This window comes from Vanacampus margaritifer, chromosome 6, assembly GCF_051991255.1.
Source record: "Vanacampus margaritifer isolate UIUO_Vmar chromosome 6, RoL_Vmar_1.0, whole genome shotgun sequence".
Taxonomy (NCBI): Eukaryota; Metazoa; Chordata; class Actinopteri; order Syngnathiformes; family Syngnathidae; genus Vanacampus; species Vanacampus margaritifer.
The window spans coordinates 10,646,134-10,660,175 of NC_135437.1; the positions used below are offsets into that span (position 1 = coordinate 10,646,134).

The window sequence follows — 14,042 nt, forward strand, 5'->3', positions numbered from 1 at the left end:
TGGGAGGAGTCAATGCATAGTGTCACCAGCAAGTTTTCAGGTCTAACTCGCTCGGCATGATGGCCTGAATTGACAAGAAACAGGTGACAACACTTCTGATGGTAGGTCAGTAGCAACTCTTTTTATTTATTTTTTATTTTGTTATGTTTTTTGCATTACAGGCACATTTTGATCACTTTTTTCGTATACATGTTTATTAGCATCATACTTGGGTGGAATTATACTGAATTACATTTGTGAGTTTGTGTAAACTTCCTCCTTTATGGCAATAATGCCCAATGTTGTGGTTATTGTGTATTTCAGTAAGGTTGTCATGTTTGGCTTGTGAAGCTGGCAGGTCCTGAAACGTGGCGCGATATGCAGCATTTCCTGTTAGGATTTGAAAGGCTGTTAATGATAAGACTCAACACTAAGCTTAAGTCACATACAAGAAGTTAGTTATTGAGTGAAATCTTTGGGTGGACCTAAGATGCACATTTACGAATGTTAATTTGACCTTTTCTAAAATTTTGAATATGCATGTTTCAGTTGGTTTTGCATTACTTTCTGTTTGCTAACAAGGAATGTAATGGCACGTTTGATCCATGAATCAACCAATTCATTTCCTGGTTCAATTAGAATCTGGTTTTTAACAGTCCTGCAGTTTGCCGTCCTACAATTTCACCCCAAAACTTTTTTTGTGAGCAGTGAATGTGTGACGACTGCGTTGTCATTTCTTGCAGTGTGCCCTGTTGTGACTTGACATATTGCCGTATCAAGAATCACGCGTGTTACAATGTGATGGATCGCCCTCGACCGCAACCAGGGCGGCCGCCCTTACCGGCACCTAGGGTGCTCCAGCGACAATATGCAAACATTGATCTCTCAGCATCTCTGACAGAGAGTGAATTTGAGTCTCACCTTTACGAGGAAATCGATAATATTGCTGAATATGAACAACTACCGATACCGATACACAAGACTGTTTCAAAATCACAGTCTGAACCACCGACTCACGGCCAAAGTCGTCCACTCATACCCCGACGTATCGCCCCTCCCGTCCCGACTGCAAAGGCTCCAAGTGGACAGGACCACATTTCCCCACCTCGACCCCCAAGGAAGCACGCGTCCCTCGTAAACAGGTTCTCCTGTGACCTGACTGTCCCCGTCCACAAATTGACCCGCTCCAGCACACAGATAGGTGACCTGGTAAGTAACCGCCACAGTTTGACAATGAGGTGAAATTGACAGTGTGAAGACCTAAATGATTGTCTTCACGTTAGGATAAATGTCTCATCGACCTGAGAGATGCTCCAGAAGGCAGCACAGCAGTGATGGCTGCCTTCTGTCAGGCCATATCCAAGTAAGATGATACCCGATTATGCAAAACATAAAATACTGTTAAAAAAAAGTATTGGTTAGACTCTAGCGTTGTTTTATTTTTGCTCAGTTTAGTCAAAGTCCCTATAAAGTGTAAATTAACACGTCTTGTAAATTTGACACCTCCAAGAGAAGTGTTGTTGTGACAACCCTTTTAAATTTAAATGTTAAAAAAAAATCTGCTACTATGACCTGAAAAAATAAATACTACTAATTCAATCTACAGCTTTCTTATGCCCTCACATATACATGGTCGTTTAAAAATCAAACAAACATGTAAATAAAAGCTTTACTGTAAATTGCTGTTTTAACTTAATAAACTAATAAATGTTTTTGTTAATTATTTATTTTATGATAATTGATTTGATAATTACTATTCATGGTCCTTCTAAACAAAAACGCCTTACTGTACATCGTCATTTTTTTTTTTAAATGCCTTACTATACACATGGTCGTTTTAAAAAAAGTTTTTCTTTTTAAATACTATTTTGTTACTATTCATGATCATTTACAAAAAAATAAATAAAAAATCTGCCTTTCTATACCCACCTGACTCGTAATTTTAGATGGTCAATTGTCATTGCTGCACTGCTAATGTGAAAGGCAATTGCCTGCCTTGCCTAGTGGCAAACTACTCTGACCAAGGCAATAGCGGATAATTGTATATTTCTGTAGGAACATTTTCAGGAGGGTCCTTGTCAGTTTCTGATGAGTTTGGTGTGAATGAAGTTCAACACCATCAAAAATAGTGAGTCCAAAATAAGTGAACCTCACAATTGTTCTATTGATTAAAACAGACACTCCCTTTAGGCGTATAAGATCGGGTTTGTTTGTCTGTATAGTGTAATTAGTACCTGATAATCTGCTGTAATTACTCTAATTAAAATTTAGTAAATTGCTTTTGTGTTCTTTTGAGCTTTGATCTGTTGTTGCGCTTCCACCAACAGTTTGCTGTCGCGCTACAAGCACACACAAGTCGCTGACAACTTGGATGTGGTGTGTGCTCGAGTGTCACGCATCCATCCTGCGCTACTGCAGCAGGTCAAGCTGACAGTCACAGTGACGACCGAAAATAAAAGCCAACAGCTTCCAATCCCAACTACAGGTATCATCCATCAATCAATCAAGCTCTAATAAAAGAAAATACATTATTCATAGGAAAGATACAGATATTCATCTTTTGGAGTTGGAGCACACACAAACTGCAGTATGTGTGTAACTGTATATATAATAATAATGATAATAATTATTCTTTATATATATATATATATATATATATATATATATATATCTGTATATATATATAAATATATATATATATCTGTATATAATTTTATATATATATATATAAAAAGGATAATTATTATCATTATTATTATATATACAGTTTTTTATTGTTTATTGTGTGTATATATATATATATACATATGTATGTACACACATACATATATACACATACATATGTGTATATATATATATATATATATATATATATATATATATATACATATGTATGTACACACATACATATATACACATACATATATATATAAGTATATATATATATATATATATATATATATATATATATATATATATATATATAGGGGCAGCACGGTGGCTGACTGGTTAGCACGTCCGCCTCCCAGTGCAGAGGACGTGAGATCGAGTCCAGGCTTCGGCCTTCCTGGGTGGAGTTTGCATGTTCTCCCCGTGCTTGCGTGGGTTTTCACCGGGTACTCCGGTTTCCTCCCACATTCCAAAGACATGCATGGCAGGTTAATTGAACACTCCAAATTGTCCATAGGTGTCATTGTGAGTATGGTTGTTTGTCTCTGTGTGCCCTGCGATTGGCTGGCAACCAGTTCAGGGTGTACCCCGCCTACTGCCCGAAGCCAGCTGGGATAGGCTCCAGCACCCCCCGTGACCCTTGTGAGGAAAAGCGGTCAAGAAAATGGATGGATGGATGGATATATATATATAAGTATATATAATAATTATCCTTTATATATATATATATGTGTGTATATATATACACACACACAATAAACAATAAAAAAATATATATATATATATATATAAAAGTATATATAATAATTATCCTTATACTGTATATATATATATATATATATATATATATATATATATATATATGCTAAATGTAAGAAAAGGTAAACTGGTCATTCTGCAATTTCACCCAAAAGCGACAAAACACTAACTCTTCATGATTAATGTATATGGTGTTGAATTTCCATCATTTGTCTAGTGGACAGAACGGTGAAAAGTTTAATCGACGAGATTGTCCGGCTGTTGGAGATCGCTCGCAAATCCACAGGCCATTATGTTCTCAAATTGTGCAACTCTGAGGAGTATCTCCACAAGTAAGTGGTTTCATTGAGGAACGAACTCCTTATTCCCTCCGCAGTATATTTACACAATGACGCTGCACCCTCTCAACAGTGACGAGCTGCTGGGTGTGCACGAGGTCGTTCACACACACTGCAAGTTCAACATGGACCTTCCCCTTCGACTGCTCCACTCCAGCAGCCTGAGACGCGGTCTGGCCAGGGATGTGAGTCACTGCCATCTTTGGCAAACGTTATTCATTGACCAACTGCCCTGCAACATGATTGTCAGGGTCCATGTGGGTGGGAAAAAACTACCTGCATTCCTGCCTCTTTTTTTTTTTTTTTCTTTACTTTGTTCTGTATACAAATCACATACTGGCTGCTGACATTTGGGGGACAGGCGGAGAAAGAGTAACTCAGATCTAATATTTAAGCGATTTGTGTAGGTGTTCAAATCAACATTGCGATGTAATAGAATGCAATTTTTGCCCGTGGATTCCTATAAGTGTGAACGTTTACCAAATTAATAATATAATTATCATTTTTTTTCTCCTTCAGGAAGGGGATGACAAACCTTCGGGTCATCTCTATGAGCTGGTCCGGCCCGTCTGCGTCTTCAACGCTTGCAAGTAAGATAGCGAGCAGTCACGCCCTTCAATGGGCTTTGTTTGCTGTTTAACACTCCTGTCGTGATGACATGTCACTAGGTCACAAGCTGTGTGTGTTTACAGGAAATATTGAGTAAAGGTTCCAAGATTTTGTTTTCCCCCTCAGGTTGAGTCTGCAGAACGTGCTCATAAGCTACAGCAGGGAAGAGGCCATGCTGATGAGAAGCAAAGTCAGTCAAGACAGGTCATTATTTATCTGTAAAATATTAGTAGCATTTCAAAGTGTCTTGATGTGCGCAGTCAGGGATGAACGTCAACGTCATGGTGGCCCACGTTCGAACCATTACCGATCTCCTGTGCGGCCTCTCAAACGTGGAACTAGAGGACGCCATTGGCCGGCTCAACAGAGTCAACCCCATACCTCTGGTAGGTCAGCACGGCACATCCATGTCAGGCTCCCTCACTTTTTCTTTTTTTTTCCTTCTTTTTTTCCTGTTTTGCATGTATGTATTAAGTGTGCTCCCATCTCTTGTTACAGAGTCTTGAGGAAATGTCAGAATGTGAGAGTGGTGAGTAGATGTTTTGCATCTTTAACTCATGTGCTCCCAAAACATTCTATTTATAATGTTCTAAGTGTCCCAAAGACGTATTTATACGTTTTATAAAAAAAAATATATATATATATATATTTTTTTTTAATGCTAGAGCATACAAAAGGCTTTGATGCAGCCTCGCAACTATACAAGCGGCCAGCAGGTGGCAGCAGAGCAAAAGAGATCAACCAGGGGCCATGTTGAAAAAAATCTCATTACTCTCATTTCTAAATAGATTCGTGAATAATGATGAAATGTAGCTATATTCTAATGCTAATTGCTGCAAAACGGAAACAGATAGAAATATTCCTGATGAAAGAAGAGACTCTAATCTTTCTTTCAGTAGGTTCCATGTTTTTATAGCAATAGAACACAATATTCTAGACTTCCAACTTCATGGTCTTCATAAATCAGCTTTGTTTCCGTTTCCTGTTTGCGACGTTTGGGCCGCGTCCCAATTCTTGCGCTTCCGCTCATGTGCCCCTCGGTTGCTAGTTCCCGTCGACGGGTGCGAGTGCGGTAGTGTGTCTGTCTCAGTTGTCCGAAGAATTTCAGAGAGTTGAGACGCCCTGCGCACTCCCGCCGATGGGCGGCAGCACGTGGTTGGGAGTGCGAGGGTTGGAACGCGGCCACCAGTGGCCGGAAGGCCGGAAACAATGCTGATGTGTGAAACCTGGAAGTCCATGGCATCTACCCCATTGTAATCAAATATATACGAAGATGATTGCCACTGGTGATCATTGTGTGTCTTGTAGCCATTCAGGTGCTGCACCATTCCCTGCTGAAGGTCATGCAGAGCTTCTTTGACAACTTCCTGTCCAACTTCAGAACTGTGGACATCGCCAGCAAACCTCAAACTCGCGATGTGGAGCACAACAGTGAACTCTTACAATTCAACGTGGCCGCGCTCTATAAACTGCAGCCCAGCTGGCTGACCGCGTATGACGTCAGCTGTACAATATGCACACATCACGCTAAAAATATGATCCTTACGTGTTCTCTCTTTTTTTGTTTTTTAAGATTTGATTGCTTTTCTATTTCCTGTGAGCTGACATATGGAGAAACGCAGATTTGCTCCGCTGTGGCTTCCGAAAACATCAGCACTGGTTTAGCCTTTGAGAAAAAAATACGTTGTAACCGCATGTGAGTTCACGTTCCACTTTTGTTACATGGTACACTATAGTGGAGCCTTAAAGGCAAATGTTGCCATTTTTGCTTTACATATATTAAATCTTTACTGCACAGACAATTTTCTAATTCATGTTTTATCTCTTATTGTCATAAAGTTAAACCTTTAGTCTGTTCAACCTCCAATTTTTGCCTGACTTCTGAGTAATGCTCAACTTATGGGGCGTATGTGTTCAAATTTCATGAGGTGGACAGCTTTCCTCACATTTTATATTGACTGAGCTTAAATTAATGATCTATGGAAACACACAGCCTATTACTCCCTAGTTTGATTCAGTTCAAATCTGTATTAGTAAGTGTAAATGACACGTATCAAAGGGTTGACTGAAGAGCAGTGTTATTGCACAGTGCCTATCTTTCATACTGTATATAACATATAATATTGTTTACAAATATTACAGAAATGTAAAACTAATTTTATTTGCATGTGTTTGTGTTAAAGAGATTGAAAATCTTAGCCTAAATGTATACAAGTAAATGTATGGGGCATAAATGTCTGCACATAAAATAAATAAATAAATAAATCCATGTTAGGGTTTATACAGTTTAAAGGTAGCCCCTAACCATAAATGGCTTCAAACGTGCTGTAAATGCAAACACAAATAGTCCGTTTTGTGTTTTGGAATGTCAGGATGGCGTTTCCTGTCCCAGTAAAGCAGTTGCCATACGAGAGCATGCTGACCTTCCAGCTGATGGGGTCAAAGCGAGGAAAGAGTCCCGAGCTACTGGCATGGGCTGTTCTACCTCTTTACAGCAACAGGTACATCTTATAAACACCACACCTACTGTATCACACATTTTGGAATAGTTTGCACTATTTTCCATTTCAAAGCATAGCAAATGTTGACTAAACTGTGTGTTTAGAACCCTGGTAAGAGGGACCATCCTGCTCAGTTTGTCCATGTTGGCTATGCTGTCTTCACCCCCGTCGCCGGCCCTGTTTGACAGCCACAGACAAACAGTGGGGGTCATCCTGCAGGTGAGAAGTAGCAGAAAGCGTTGCCCTCTGTTGGCAAAAACACACAAAATCAACAGCAGCTCTCTTCACCCGCTCTTCCACGCAGCTTGAGTTTCCAGATGAGGTGCAGTGGACGTATCGGAGGCCTGTTGCTCTCCCCGGGTCCTTCATATTCTCTCCGCCTTGCGAAGATCTGGAAAAGAAAATGTTACAAGTGTCCAGGAAGCTCTGCCTTTGCTTGTGAGTCTGAGAATGGACATCTGTTTTTATTATATTGCAGATACATTGATTACTTATAAATGGGCTAAAGAAGCCATAATGAATGATTTCACATTTTCATTTCTAACGAATGAAGCGCCATTTAGTTGTTATGTTGCACACAAATGGAATAAGCAGTGAACAGAAGTGAAGTCAGCCCCGAGTGTAAATGCTTTTGAATCCAGTTTCACATACCTTTGATTAAGGTCTTTTAAAGATTTTTAAATCATGTTTTTTTCCTTTAACTCATTTACTACCATAAATTAGTTAAATGTTTTTTTTTCTACTTTTGATTAATCGTGAGTTAACTAGTGAAGTCATGTGATTAATTACAATTAAAACGCCCCTAATTTTTAATAATCTTTTATTTAAAAATAAAAAATAAAAATAAAAGATAAGATGAATAAAAATTAGGGGCGTAATTAATTGCATGACTTCACTAGTTAACTCACGATTAATCACAAATGTTATATCTGTTTGGAATGTACAATATTTCTTTTTCTACGTTTTCATACTCTTGTTAACATTAGTAAAAAATAAATTAATTAATAGAAATTGTTAAAATGTTTTTTTTTACGTCTATAGCCGTCAATAACAGTAAATGAGTTAATTATTTATTTATTTGATTTTTTCAAACTTCCTTATGATAAATGTTTTTAAAGTTTGCTGTCTAATATTTGAACATGGTCAATGTATGTTCTTTTAGTAAATTTTGTAACCTACTTTTGCTTTCTCTTTGTTTCTAAATGCTGTTAACTACTGTGTACGTTGATTTTTATAGGCGTTTTCTTTCCTTGTGTAAAATACATTAAGTTGCCTTGTGTACGAAATGTGCTATACAAATCAACTTGCCTTGCCTAATGTGGGTGTAACGTCGGTGTCACAAAGGCAACTTATTAGACAACTCATTTGCTTTTGTTTCCAGTCTGTCCGAAAACGAGAAGAGCTTCCTTTGGAGTAAACGTCATAACAGTGACAAAGCAAGCACCTTCCTCCACATGGTGTTGGGTGGCGCCCCCAGGTGGCAGGCCGAGGACCTCACAGAGATTTACACAGTTGTGGACCGCTGGGCCATCCATCTTCCCGAGGAGGCTCTCTTCCTGCTCACCGATAAGTAGGCAGCAGCCTAGATGCCTGCCATGATTCCACATTGCTAATTTGCTCAAATTAATTAAAAAAATAATAATTATCATGGTTTTCTTGTCCAGTTTTCCGGACCAAACAGTGCGCGAGGCATCTGTGCAATATTTTGTACAAATACCTGATGATGATCTGGAGCTGTTTTTGCCACAGTTGGTACAGGTGAGCACCATAACAGACACATCTCCTTCTTCCCAACTTTACTGCTATTTAGTTCATCATCATCGTCGTCATCATCATCATCATCATCTTCTTGTTGTGCAGGCTCTGAAGAGTGAGTGGGAGCTGGATGGAGCTCTGGTTATGTTGTTGTTGAAAAGATCAATAACGAACGTTCGGATTGCCCATCAACTCTTCTGGTGAGTAACCGAACTCAACCATGGATTGCCGTGTTATTATACTGCCAATACAATAACAATCGTCATAGCCACATGGTAGGAAAATGCAGTATTAAACACACGATAAACAGTCAAAAGCTGAGCAGTGGCAATTTTTCCCCTTAATTTGTGATTGGGATTTAATATGAAATTATTTTTGCCTCTTTCTGTGTATTTTTTTTAACAAACACAAGCAATACATTGATCTGTATTACAATATTCTATTCATTATAAATACATTGTGTGGCTTTGCTTAAGCTAAAATAAAGGTAAATGAACCATGAATTAATGTGAAAGACAGTTTATTTATTTTAGTTGTTAACTTACTAAACACTTTGGACCCTACTTTGGTGCCCAGTACAAGTCAAGCACAAAGACGTTTCCTTTCTTTTGGTATTTAGCTTCACTAGCGCAGATAGCATGGGGAGATTTGCGTGATGGAACGCAGCAAACTCCTGGCCAATCGAAGCAGCTCCCCTCATTCCCATTTAAACCAGCGTGGTCGAAGCTTAAGTTTTAATTTCAATAAGAACAATAATTTGTAAATTCCATTTATTTTTATAATTTGTAAAATAGTTTTAGATATTTGTAATGTAATATATTTATATTACTTATTTATTTATATATATATATATATATATATATATATATATATATATATATATATATATATATATATATATATATATTTATATTACTTATTTATATATATATATATATATATATATATATTATATATATATATATATATATTATATATATAATATATATATCATAGATATATATATTATATATATAATATATATATATATATATTATATATATAATATATATATATATATATATTTATATATATATATATATATAATATATATATATATATATATATATATATATATATATATATTATATATATATAGTTGTAACTACTGTCACTGTGATGCTACAAATGAATTTTAAAGATAACTTTGTGTTATTGGCCATTGTGGCCAGGCTGCTGGAGGATGCTTGCACAGAGCCGTACTACCGGAGCTGGTTCAGTAAAGTGCACGCGGCCCTGCGCTTCTGCTGCGGCCGAGCGCTGAAGGAGGAACTGGATCGAGAGGGTCGCTTGCTGTCAACGCTAATGCAGGTGGCGGAGAAGGTCCGGATGTCGGAGAAGATGCGACGGAAGGTCTTTTGAATTCTTTTGCATGCTGGGACTCAGAAGCGAGTCCACGTTTTACAAGCATGTTGATTGTCTTACAGACTGTCCTGAAAAAAGAAAAGGGGCAGATTGAAAAGTTTTTCAGTGATGCGGGAAGCTGCTGTCTACCTCTCGATGTTGCCATCCAAGTCAAGGGAGTGGACCTGGATGTAAATGCTACACAGCATCATCGCAATCCAAACCATACATCTTTGAACGAGTGTTTACAATGTCAGCTTTTATTTCCAGGCCTGTAAGTTTTACAACTCCAATACGTCTCCTCTGGGGGTGTCCTTCATTTGCACTGACTCGCTGGCAAAGAATATCACTGTGATCTGCAAGGTTGGTCATAAAGCAGCACTTTATTGATCCTGGTTGGCTCTTTAGTTGTGACCTGTCAAGGAGAACTGTGAGCTGATGGGCGGTTACACATCTGCTTGTGCAAACACACCACTTGGAGTGGAAATGGAGCTTTTTACAAAGTGTTTTCCATCACTCAATTGGTGGTGCTCTCTTCAGACAGGTGACAGTCTGCGCCAGGACATGCTGGTACTGCAGATGGTGCGTATGATGAACAGGGTGTGGCTTCAAGAAGGGCTGGATTTGCGAATGGTCACCTACAGATGTCTCTCTACTAGCACGACTCAGGGTGACTTTTCTTTCATTTCTTCGACTCACTAAAAGTATGTTGTCTTGAAGATTTGAATGTAGCCTCGTTTCACTCCTCCCTCCCCCCTTCACATCCGTGGCCCAAAAAAAAAAAAGGCCCCAGCTCACAAACGTGCATCGAAGTTTTGCTAAAAACGAAATGTTGCCGTTATTTTTTTGGAATGCACGGTCAATTAAAATATAAGAGAGGCAATCAATTAACTCACTGCCATTGACGGCTATAGACGTCAAAAATTCATTTGAACTATTTCTATTAGTTTCACATTTTTTTCCCACTTTTGTTAACAAGAGTATGAAAACCTAGAAAAAATGTATTGCACATTTAGAACAGATATCAGATTCATGATTAATCAATCTTGAGTTAACTAGTGAAGTCATGTGATTAATTACAATAAAAAAAAAATATCGTCTGATGCCCCTAATTTAAAAAAATAAAAATAAAAGATTATTAAAAATTAGGGGCGTCAGACGATTAAATTTTTTAATTGTAATTAATTGCATGACTTCAATAGTTAATTCACGATTAATCACAAATTTGATATCTTTTCTAAATGTACAATTTAAAAAAATATAGGTTTTCATACTCTTGTTAAAAAAATGTGAAATTAATAGAAATAGTTGTAGTTAAAAAAAAATCCCCACTTTTTAACAAGAATATGAAAACCTATATAGATTTTTTTAGAAATATAGATAGAAAATGTGTGATTAATCATGAGTTAACTATTGAAGTCATGCGATTAATTAAAATAAAATAAAAATTAACGCCTGACGCGACTTAAAGGCTATTAAAATATTTATATCTGTTCTAAATGTACAATAAAAAAAACAGGTTTTCATACTCTTGTTAACAAAAGTAGTTTTTTTCTTTTTTTAACTAATAGAAATAGTTCTAATGAATTTTTGACGTCTATAGCCGTCAATGGCAGTGAATGAGTTAACTTGATCTGATGGGAACAGTCACTTCAGCGGCAGTGGTTGCAGCCGTATGCAGTCATCCATATGGAGCCTCAAACAACACTTTTATGTCCCTTAACATGAAGCAGAGAGCTTTCCAATTTCTTCCATTTTGCTGTTAACTGGAGTTAAATTACCGGCCGAGAAACTATAATAGTTTCTTTTGCTAGAGCCTCTGTGTCCCCATGAGGCAAATAATTGACGCATCCCTCGGTCGCATGGCGTCTTCTGTCTCCACGGTCTCTGATTGATTGGTTTTATTCACACTGTGAAAATTTATGAAATAATGATTAAAATTGTAATCTGAGGTTTAAGAGAGAGGGATAATTTTCCCCCAAAACATTTTACTAATATTCTACTGGCAGCTCTTACAGACAGTGTATCACACAAAAAACTGCAAATTCCAATTGTAGTGATAAGCAACAGTTTGGAAAATAATAAAAAATTAATCAAAAAAGAGTCTTCAAGCCGTCTAATGCCTGTTTGCTGTCAAAATAAACATAAAGAGAAGATAATTATATTCTATATTAAAAATAACCAAACAACATTGCCTTAAGAATGGTCCGCTAGCTTAATGCTAAACTCTAATGGAAAAAACGCCTTTGACATGCTAACAGTTAACATCGATAGTCACAACATCGAGACTAACATTACAGTATCTTACTGAGCCATCGGAACCCGTTGCAGCCCCCCTAAGAGGGGCCCTTCCGGGTGGTAGAGGCGGGGCCGAAGAGCTTTGTAGTGGACATTGGGGGAAAATCTGAGCAATGAGATGAGAATCACGTGGATTCAAATTGTGGAGATGCGGTAAATGATGAGACGAAGAGGCAAAAGCAACACGTAGACTATCTTTTTACTCGCCACGCAATATTGACTGTCTACCAAGCAAGCAACCAGTTTCTCCTTTCTACTCTTTTAGGTCTTTCATCTCTGAAAATGTACAATATTTTTTTGTTTGTGTCATACTGTATTATACTGGCTGGAGCAGCTCATTACATTGAATTCCAGCAAAAAATAATGACACAAAAATTGTTACATTTTTTACATTGTATTTAACGAAGAGAGTAATATTGGACAGAAAACTTTTTTAGATTGTATTTATTCCTTGTGGGACAGAACACAGCTGTAAAAATAGGACTAATCATTAGGTAGTAGTCATATCATCTGTAAAACATGAGGAAATAAGGTAGCGTTATATCTTGTGTTTGATTATTGTTTATATTTGCCGGCTAACAGGCCTCATCGAAGTGGTTCCTGAGGCAGTGACGCTGGGGAAGATCCAGCAGGAGTGGGGTCTGGGTGGGACTCTTCGACAGGACACCCTGGAGAAGTGGTTCCACATGTGGAACAAAACCAAGGAGGACTACGAAAAGGTGGGCAATAGTCCCCAATCACTGATAGAAGTCAACCACCGGGGCTGATTGTTAACCTCCGCTCCTGTTTGTTTACCGCTTATTTTCAGGCTGTGATGAACTTCATTCACTCCTGTGCAGGTTGGTGCGTGGCCACCTTCATCCTGGGCATCTGCGACCGTCACAACGATAACATCATGCTGAAGCACAGCGGCCACATGTTTCACATCGACTTTGGCAAGATCATGGGCAACGCGCAGAAGATAGCAAATTTTAAAAGGCAAGTCGACTATTTGAACAGTCGCATTGGATGGGATGAAAACGCCGGAAGAACCTTTCACATCTTTTAATTTTTGATTTTTAACAATGCAGGGACCGATCGCCGTTCATCTTCACATCGGAGATGCAGCATTTCATCACGGGCGGTGGGCAGAAGCCTCAGCGCTTGCATCGCTTTGTGGAACTCTGCTGTGAAGCTTACAACATCATCAGGCACAGATCTGGCCTCATACTCAGCGTGCTGGAGCTAGTAAGAACAAACACTTCTTTTTTTTTAACTTACGTATAAGTATACGTATCCTCATGGTACTACAGTAGTTGTGAAACTCTTCTTAGTTTTTGCCTGCACGACTATAGGCTATTGTACTGCCCCTCGGTGGCCAAGTTATACACACCCGAAGAAGCTGCCATGAATTAATCATGATGCCAACTGTTTACGTATTTACATTCAGTAATTATTATATGTTTTGGCAGAGGTAATAAAATACATTAGAATACATTTATTAACTTATTCACTGCCATTGACGGCTATAGATGTCAAAAATTCATTTGAACTATTTCTATTAGTTTCACATTTGTTTCCACATTTGTTAACAAGAGTATGAAAACCTAGAAAAAATTTATTGTACATTTAGAACAGATATCAAAGTCGTGATTAATCTTGAGTTAACTAGTGAAGTCATGTGATTAATCACAATTTAAAAAAAACATCGCCTGATGCCCCTAATTTAAAAAAAGAAAGAAGAAAAGATTATTAAAAATTAGAGGATAAA

At 37.8% G+C, this 14,042-nt stretch overlaps 1 protein-coding gene across 3 annotated transcripts in view; it reads left to right on the plus strand.

The window, feature by feature from the left end:
* pik3c2g (phosphatidylinositol-4-phosphate 3-kinase catalytic subunit type 2 gamma) overlaps positions 1–14,042 on the plus strand; it is a 17,868-nt gene continuing 3,826 nt past the window's right edge. Inside the window, exons 1-25 of one of the 3 annotated variants that reach the window (XM_077568172.1) lie at positions 1–105; positions 723–1,188; positions 1,263–1,342; positions 2,307–2,464; positions 3,626–3,740; positions 3,820–3,931; positions 4,266–4,336; positions 4,482–4,545; positions 4,616–4,741; positions 4,854–4,884; positions 5,664–5,847; positions 5,929–6,051; positions 6,728–6,856; positions 6,961–7,075; positions 7,161–7,294; positions 8,238–8,426; positions 8,521–8,614; positions 8,717–8,811; positions 9,823–10,003; positions 10,078–10,185; positions 10,265–10,357; positions 10,535–10,664; positions 12,875–13,011; positions 13,101–13,270; positions 13,363–13,519. In XM_077568172.1, the coding sequence (XP_077424298.1) occupies positions 781–1,188; positions 1,263–1,342; positions 2,307–2,464; positions 3,626–3,740; positions 3,820–3,931; positions 4,266–4,336; positions 4,482–4,545; positions 4,616–4,741; positions 4,854–4,884; positions 5,664–5,847; positions 5,929–6,051; positions 6,728–6,856; positions 6,961–7,075; positions 7,161–7,294; positions 8,238–8,426; positions 8,521–8,614; positions 8,717–8,811; positions 9,823–10,003; positions 10,078–10,185; positions 10,265–10,357; positions 10,535–10,664; positions 12,875–13,011; positions 13,101–13,270; positions 13,363–13,519 (3,204 nt within the window). In that variant the 5' untranslated portion in view covers positions 1–105; positions 723–780. Of the gene's footprint in view, positions 106–722; positions 1,189–1,262; positions 1,343–2,306; positions 2,465–3,625; positions 3,741–3,819; positions 3,932–4,265; positions 4,337–4,481; positions 4,546–4,615; positions 4,742–4,853; positions 4,885–5,663; positions 6,052–6,727; positions 6,857–6,960; positions 7,076–7,160; positions 7,295–8,237; positions 8,427–8,520; positions 8,615–8,716; positions 8,812–9,822; positions 10,004–10,077; positions 10,186–10,264; positions 10,358–10,534; positions 10,665–12,874; positions 13,012–13,100; positions 13,271–13,362; positions 13,520–14,042 lie in introns of all 3 variants that reach the window. The other 2 variants (XM_077568170.1, XM_077568171.1) reach the window with 2 other exon arrangements.